This window comes from Microtus ochrogaster, chromosome 8 (assembly GCF_000317375.1).
Source record: "Microtus ochrogaster isolate Prairie Vole_2 chromosome 8, MicOch1.0, whole genome shotgun sequence".
NCBI classification, from domain to species: domain Eukaryota; kingdom Metazoa; phylum Chordata; class Mammalia; order Rodentia; family Cricetidae; genus Microtus; species Microtus ochrogaster.
Window position 1 is genome coordinate 8,067,670 of NC_022015.1, and position 8,046 is coordinate 8,075,715.

The 8,046-nt window shown below is 51.0% G+C and overlaps 1 protein-coding gene across 1 annotated transcript in view; it reads right to left on the reverse strand.

The window, feature by feature from the left end:
• The window catches only part of LOC113456521 (pleckstrin homology domain-containing family A member 7-like), a 131,776-nt gene extending 127,256 nt beyond the window's left edge, over positions 1-4,520 (reverse strand). Inside the window, exons 1-3 of the mRNA XM_026781204.1 lie at positions 4,438-4,520; positions 4,258-4,334; positions 4,112-4,169 (exon numbers count right to left, since the gene is read on the reverse strand). Coding sequence (XP_026637005.1) covers positions 4,112-4,169; positions 4,258-4,334; positions 4,438-4,520 — 218 coding nt within the window. The remainder of the gene's footprint in view (positions 1-4,111; positions 4,170-4,257; positions 4,335-4,437) is intronic.
• Between the last annotated feature and the right edge of the window lie 3,526 nt (positions 4,521-8,046).

The window sequence follows — 8,046 nt, forward strand, 5'->3', positions numbered from 1 at the left end:
AGAGAGAGAGAGAGAGAGAGAGAGAGAGAGAGAGAGAGAACTAGACAAGGCTTAGAGACGACACACTTGTCCAGTATGTGCTATTTCCTACATTCATGCCTCCATACTTCCAAAGAAATTTAAAAAACAAACAAACAAAACAATGAAAGGAGGGGGGACTTGTGAGGAAGAAGGGATCCAGAGGGAGTGGGAGTGGGTAGGAGGAGTAATGTGGTGGAGGGGTGGTGATCAGAACACATTAAACAACTGGACAGGATCTGGAATCACCTGGAGAGGACATGCTTCCAGGAACATCTGTGACTCAGTTATTCAGATTCGGTTAGTTTCTGATCGTGCCTGTGAGAGATTATTGGAATTAAGTAAATCAAAATAGAAAGATCCACCTAAAAAGTAAGAAGCATTATTCCTGAGCTTAAAAAGGAGAAAGACAGCAAGCAGCATAAGCATTTTCCATGTCCTCCTGACTGTCAGTGCAGTGTGAGCGGCTGCTTCGGTTCCTGCTGTCTTGACTCCTGCCATGATAGACTGTGACCTTGAACTGTGAGCTGGAAATAAGCTCTTCTGTGGCCCCCATAGGCTCATATTTCTGGATGCTTTTTCACCAGGGAGCGGGACTGTTTGAAAGGATTAGAAGGACTAGGAGGTATGGCCTTGCTGGAGAAAGTGTGTCACTGGGCGTGTGTTTAGAGGTTTCAAAAGCCCACGCCAGGCCCAGTCTCTCTCTCTCTCTCTGCCTGTGGCTGGGGATGTACTGCTCCAGCACAGCGACTTCCTCATGCTTCCTGCCATGATGAGAACGGACTGACCCTCTGAAACTGTCAGTGAGCCCCAAGGTTCCTTTAGAAGAACTGCCTAAGGCCACGGTGTCTCTTCACAATAGAACAGTAACTAAGACAACTTCCTTCAATAAATTATTCCTGTCCAGGCATTTGATCACAGCAACAGGAAAGAAACTAAGGCACTCATGGATGGCATTGTCAACAAACCAAAAGAAAAACAAAACCTACCTCTGGTAAGTAGCAGGAACAACTGAAGCATCCCAAAAACACCACGCACCTTTCCCCCAGTAAGAAAACAAAGTCAGTCATAACTCTGCTCAGTCCCTCTGACTTTACTGACTCTTTAGAAGATGCCCCCCCCTCCAAAAATCACAAATCCAGAAATTCTCAGTCTAAGAAAGCAGGCAGAGTCAGGCAGATAGTTCAGTGAGCAAAATGTGCTCACTACTAATCCTGACAATGACCTCAGTTTGACCCCTTTCTCCAGGAACCACATGATGCCAGGAGAGAAGACTCCCCAGGATTGTCCTCTGACCTTTGCACACCCCACGGCCCACTGCAGCACACATGTGCATGTGCACACATTCGCTCACCCTCAACCCCAAGCTTCAGAGTCACACAGCTATCTCAACCTTCCTAACGCTGCGGCCCTTTAATGTCATTCCTCATGTTGTTATGGTGACGCCGACCATAAAATTATTTTCATTCTACTTCCTAACAGTAATTTTATTGTTGTGAATTGTAATGTAAATATCCAAGTTTTCTTGTGATGAATTGTAATGTAAATATCCATGTTTTCCAATGGACTTAGGTGACCTCTGTTGAAAGAGTTGTCAGACCCCCAGAGGAGTCATGACCCGCAGGTTGAGAACCACTGATCTATATGGCCTATTCCCAACTTTTTTTTTTTTAAGATTTTTTTATTTACTATGTTTCCAGTGTTCTGCCTGCATGTATACCGGCATGACAGAAGAGGGCATCTGATGGTTGAACTGAGGTCCTCTGGAAGGGCAGCCAGTGCTCTTAACCCCTGAGCCATCTCTCCAGCCCCACATATTCCCATCTTAAATGTAAAACAGCAAAATGAGATCATTTTATTGTAGTTGTTGTTTTTCAAGGAGTTTCTCTGTGTAACAGGGTTTCTCTGGCTGTCCTGGAACTTGCTCTGTAGACCACGCTGGCCTCAAACTCACAGAGATCCACCTGCCTCTGCCTCCCAGTGCTGGGATCAAAAGTGTGTGCCAACGCTGGCTGGCATAAATCTTTTTTTAAAATCATCTATTCAAGCCTGTTTCTACCACAGCCTTCCCATCTCAAAGATATGGGCACCAACATTCAGGTACCTCTAGAAGTCATCTGTGTGCATGTGTGAGTGCGTACGGGTATATTTGTGTGTGTTCTTGTGTGTGCACAGGCACATGTGCATGAGTGTGTATGTATGTGTGTACCTGTAGATATACAAGCCAAAAGCCAAGTCAAACTCATGTGTTGCTTTTCAGATGTCCACTTTGGTTTTGAGACAGCTTCTCTCCCTGGGATCTGAGACTTACAGACTAGGCTAGGATGACTGGCCAGCAAGCCCCAGACTTTCCTGTCTCCATCTCCCCAGGGCTAGAATTGCAAGTACATGTTCCTATGCTGGATTTTTATGGGCTCTAACAGGAGTCCTCATGCCTGCGTGACAAGCACTGAGAGAGCTCTCTCCCTAGTCTGCTAGGAGTCGTCTTTGAATGTTCTTTCTCTTAGACAGCGTCCAATCCGTTAGAAAGGTCTAAACCCTCCATTCGAAGCACAGCCTGAATCTAACGACAGTTCTCCATGTCTGTTCTCCACCCTCCACTAGCTTTCTCTGGACCAGTCACAGCCTCCATTACTCTCTGCTTCCCTGGCACAGCTGCCCACCCAGACCCCATTCTGCCTAAAACTGCCAAGCAGAGCATGCCATTGTCCCATTTAAAACCTGAGTCTCCCTGTGCTCAGATGAGAGCTTAGCGGCTCTTTACCTTGGTCCAGTTTCACCATTTACCTCCCTACCTGGTACTCCCCAGCACCACTGTCCCTCAGTCACCGCCTTAAAGCCACACGCGACTCTTCTCTCGCTGAACGTGAAGGTTTTGGGGCCTTAAACTTCTGAAATGTTTTGCCCCTACTGGTCACCACAGTAAGGATCCTTCTTGTCATTCAAACTTCAAATGTCACCTCCTCAGAAAACGTCATCACAACCTTCCAATCCAACAAGTCACCCAACACTCCTCACATCCCCTCCCGTTAATTTTCTGCACAGCAGTCGCCGCTGCCTGCTCGCTCAGTTTTCTTTCCTCCTGTGGGTATCAAACCAGCAGGCAGGAACAGTGAGCACCTCCCTTCCATAAATCTCACCCATCAGTCCCAGCGAGTCCCAAGCGGTGAAGGAGGCTCGGGACTTTCTTCACATATTCTGACCCGGGTCTAAACCGTGTTTCCAACTTGGTGAAGATATCAATTCTGAATCACAGTCCCCTACAGTACATACACCTAGTGCCAGTCAAACCACCCGCCGGAAGACCTTTGGCTAGTTCATTCATTCGCTAAACAAACATTTACCGAGCTCCTACTCTATGCCAGTGGGGCAAAGGATCAAAGACAAGTTCTGACTCCCAGGAGCCACAGGAAGCAAAGCGAGGAACGCTGACACACAGGTACCTTCCCAGAGCGGGAAAGAGTTAAGACTGTACGGCGTGCCCCTTGTGGCTTTGAGGTCAGATCCACACAGCCCAACGGACCCAGAGAAACTGGTGGAGCAGCACCCCGCGGCTCAGGCGGCAAAGCTCCCACTCTACTAGCCCAGGCAAAGCAGACAGAGCGCGTTCGTCTGCGACCGGCGCCCGCCGAAGACTCGCGGGTAGAGTTCCAGGATTACCATTGGCTGACCGGGAGCCCCACCCCCATCCCATCACTGGGGAAGAGGGATGCAGCCGCCGGGGTCGCGCTCCAACTCTCCAAGGCGATCCCAGCCAGCGTGGCCAGACACCACCTTTCACTAGCGTCGCGGGCCCTCTTTCCTCTTCCCCACGCCCAAGCCCTCAGGCCACACTCCCGACCCACACAAGCCCCACTACCTGACACCCGCCACCGTGCCCAATGCATGCCCTGGGGGTAGGCGTGTCCCGGGAGCCGCGGAGTTTGCTGGCTCGACCGTGGGCGGGCGGGACCAGGCCAGGCCCCCTGCGGCGCTGCGAGCCCCGGTGCGCGACCGTCCCCGAGCCCGCCACCCTCGGCCACACAAACCCCGAGGGCCGAGCCCGCCAAGGCTGCGCAGGAGCGAGTCAGGTGCGGCTGCGGTGCTCACTCACTCGATGAAGAAGCTGGCGCCCTCCTCCGTGAAGCCCTCCTCCCAGCCGCGCGGCAAGTCTGCGGGAAGGCGAGAAAAGTCGGTCAAACTCCCGCGGCCGTGGCGCCCCCAGCACCCGCCACCGCCCCCCGCCGGCCCCGCGCCCACCTGAGCGGATCATGTGACCCGAATTGACCGGCTCGCCGGTCCGCGGGTGCAGCCAGGTCGTGCAGCCGAGCTGGTCACTGCGGGAGAGGTGCACCTGTTAGCGCCACCGCCCCACACGGCCGCCCAGGGCCCCAGCCCCCGGCACCCGACCCCACCCGAGTGCCGCCGCCCCTCGCGCACTTGATAAAGAAGACGCGGCCGTCCCGACAGACGCCGTACGACCAGTGCTCAGGTAGGGTGTCCCGCCCGACCGCAGCCGCCATGTTCGCCCAGCGCCAAAGCCCCGGACCGGGGGAGGGGGGGAGGGGTGAAGGGGCGGGGCAAGGGGCGGGGCACGGCGGGGGGGGGGGACAGGGGTGCACGAAGTTGGGACTGAGTGAATGGGAGGAATAAGAAACGGAGCTGGAGTAGCCAGAAGTGGGGGGCAAGGAGTTAGGTGGGGATAGGGAGGGGGGGGACAAAATGTGAGGAGGGGTAGGGAGAGGAGTCCAAGAAGTTGGAAGGAGTGAGGGAGCGAGGCTAAAGTGGGAAGGGGCTGGGAAACGAGCGACTTGGATGGACCTCACTGTGTTCTCCTGTGCTGGATGTTGCGTGGGCTCCCAACTTTGGTGACTCGGTCTGGTGCCTGAGCCCGAGATGTCGCGGCTGGTGACTCCAAAGTTCCCTGGTGCAGGGGCCGGGCCGGAGCGCAGGGCCCCTCAGCCTTTGTCCCCTGAGATCCGCGGGTGATGAAACAGACTGGCCCCACCACACACTCACACACACACACACACACACACACACACACACACACACACACACACTTGCTTCAGGAAAACCAGCCGACCTGCACACCGCAGCTTCTTTTCCCGGAAGTGTGCTTCTTTCTTAGCCTAGGAGCACCGAACAGGTTTCTTCTGGATTCCAGAGCAGCCTCCAGGGCTTCTGTAAAATAAGTGAAAGGCTGGCCACTGATTCCGGCCCTGGGAAGACTGAATTGCCTGTGATTCCGACTCTAAATCAGGACTGAAGCAGGAGGATTGCTGCGAGTCGAGAGACAGCCAGAGCTGTTTAAGAATTTTGGGACAGCAGGGGTTACTATGAGACACTGTCTTAAAAAAAAAAAAAAAACAAAAAGTTAAGAATGAGGTCTAGGAGGGATTGTGAACAGAGTTGGTGGAGTAGCTTCGCTGAACCCTGGCACATAGTGGGTGCTCTAGTAACCGCCAGGGCAAGCTGGGACTCATCTTCCCCAGCTCACAGCAGGGCCGTGGGCCAGGACCACACTGGTCCTCTTCATGGCCCCACACATCTGAAGCTGCCGAGATCACAGGCTGCATCTGCCTTCACTTCTCACGAGTGACCAAAAAAAGAGGCGCTGCCTGGATTTCCCTATTCAGTCCCCAGCCTGTAACACTTGCCTCTTTAAGTATTCAACTCTTGGGGGGGGGGGTCTCTCCTGAACCCCCAGAGCAAAAGAGACCCTTCTGCTTCTTTAACTCACTTGTTTGCACCTAATTGACATTTGTGTGCTTACTCTCTTGTTCTCCCCAAAACTAAATGTGTCAGTTGGACAAGAGAAAGGACAATCCTGGGTGCCTGAACAATCCTGGATCGTGCTTATAGTAATTCCTCGATGGGAGAATAGAAAACCCTCAGACACCCTGTCCTGTCACACTGCAAGTGGGTGGAGCAGGAAGTTAGGCTCTGGGCAAGGGTCAGGCCAGCCTTGCAGGGACATAGCTGCAGGTCTGCAAAGGCTCACCTGAGTGGGGCTGCACGGTGGGCCCTGGGAGGACAGAGGTGGCAGTAGGCTGGACCCTGAAGGAGGCACAGCTGGAGCGCTCCAGGCGAACCTAATGGAGCACAGGCTGACCTGTGGAAGGGGTGTGGAGTGCTGGGAAGACAAAGGGAGCCTTCCTCGGAAGAAGTTAGTAAGGAGAGAGCAGCTGTGCTTGGGGGTGCAGAGCCTTCTGTCTCTGACCCAGTTCTTGACCAAATGAACACAAAATAATAGCATCTTTATTATTAAACACTGACTTAAGAACAATCTATTAGATGGGCAAGGGTTTGAAGACACAGTTAATAGAAACTGAACACAAGTGGCTTTTAAGTAAATGGGAAGATAATTGGCCCTTACATAATATCAAGTACACAAATGAAAATTATAGTGAAATTTTATTTTATAGACATTGGATTGGCTTTTTAAAAAAAAAAAAAAAGCACATTCAGGCCGGGCGGTCATGGCGCACACACCTTTAATCCCAGCACTCGGGAGGCAGGGGCAGGCGGATCTCTATGAATTCGAGGTCAGCCTGGTCTACAGAGCAAGTGCCAGGACAGGCTCCAAAGCTACAGAGAAACCCTGTCTCGAAAAGCCAAAAATAAATAAATAAATAAACATTTTTGTTTGTTGTTGTTGGGACTATAAAAATGATTCTGCCTTCTTGAAGGCAATTTGGCAGCAGCTATTACAAGGACACATTGCTTTGACCAGGCAACTCCACCACCACCAGATTATCCCACATGATATCCCTGCAATGTGGCTCAACAGTTAAGTGTGCATACTATTGCTGTTGTAGAGGACCTGGGTTCAGTTCCCAGCACCTACGTGGTGGGTCACAAACATTTGTACTCCTGTTCTGGGGGTTCCTATACCTTCTTCTTAACTTTGAGCACACGGAACACATGTACTGACATGCATGCAGGCAGGCAAAATGTATATGCATAAAATAAAAAAAATTAAAAATATTTTGATCACATACTACCATATGTCCCAGAAAGTATATTCGTGTGTTTTTTTTTCCCTCATAAAAATGTGTGTATGATCATTTACAGCAGCTTCAACTGTAAGGGCAAAAACTAGAAATGGCCTAAGGGTAGGTGGTTAAATAACCAGAACATCTCCTATGCCACAGAATTTGACTTCCCAACAAAAACTTGGCACACAGCCATGTGGGTGGATCTCAAGATGTTAATACCAGCTGGGTGGTGGTGCACACCTATGATCCCAGCGTCAGGAGGCAGAGGCAGGTGGATCTCTTGAGTTTGAGATCAGTCTGGTCTACACAGCTAGTTTCAGGACAGCAAGATGCTATGGAATAGTCATTTTGTACACTGTGAAGACTTGTTGCTCTCATTGTTAATAAAAAGATGATTGACCAATGGTTAGGCAGGATTTTCTGGACAGAGAGAATGTTGGGGTGGGGGGGGGAGAGGGTGGAGTCTCAGGAGAGACCCTGAGACACAGAGTGAGTACGATGGGAAGTACATATGTGTGGTAAACAAGACTCAGGGAAGCACCCAGATCAATAGAAATGGGTTAAGTAATAAGAGCTAGCTAAAAGCCGGGCGGTGGTGGCGCACGCCTTTAATCCCAGCACTCGGGAGGCAGAGGCAGGCGGATCTCTGGGAGTTTGAGGCCAGTCTGGTCTACAAGACCTAGTTCCTCCGGGACAGGCACCAAAGCTACAGAGAAACCCTGTCTCGAAAAACCAAAAAAAAAAAAAAAGGAAAAAAAAGAGAGCTAGCTAAAAGTGAACCTAAAGCAATTGGCTGAGCATTTATAATTAATATTAAGTCTCTGGTTATTTGGGAACTGGCTGGTGGGACAGAAAAGTTCGCCTACAACTAGGGCTACACAGAGAAACCCTGTATCAAAAACAAAAACAAAAAAAGAGGGGGCTGGAGAGATGGCTCAGAGGTTAAGAACATTGCCTGCTCTTTTAGAGGTCCTGAGTTCATTTCCCAACAACTACATGGTGGCTCACAGCCATCTGTAATGAGGTCTGGTGCCCTCTTCTGGCCTGC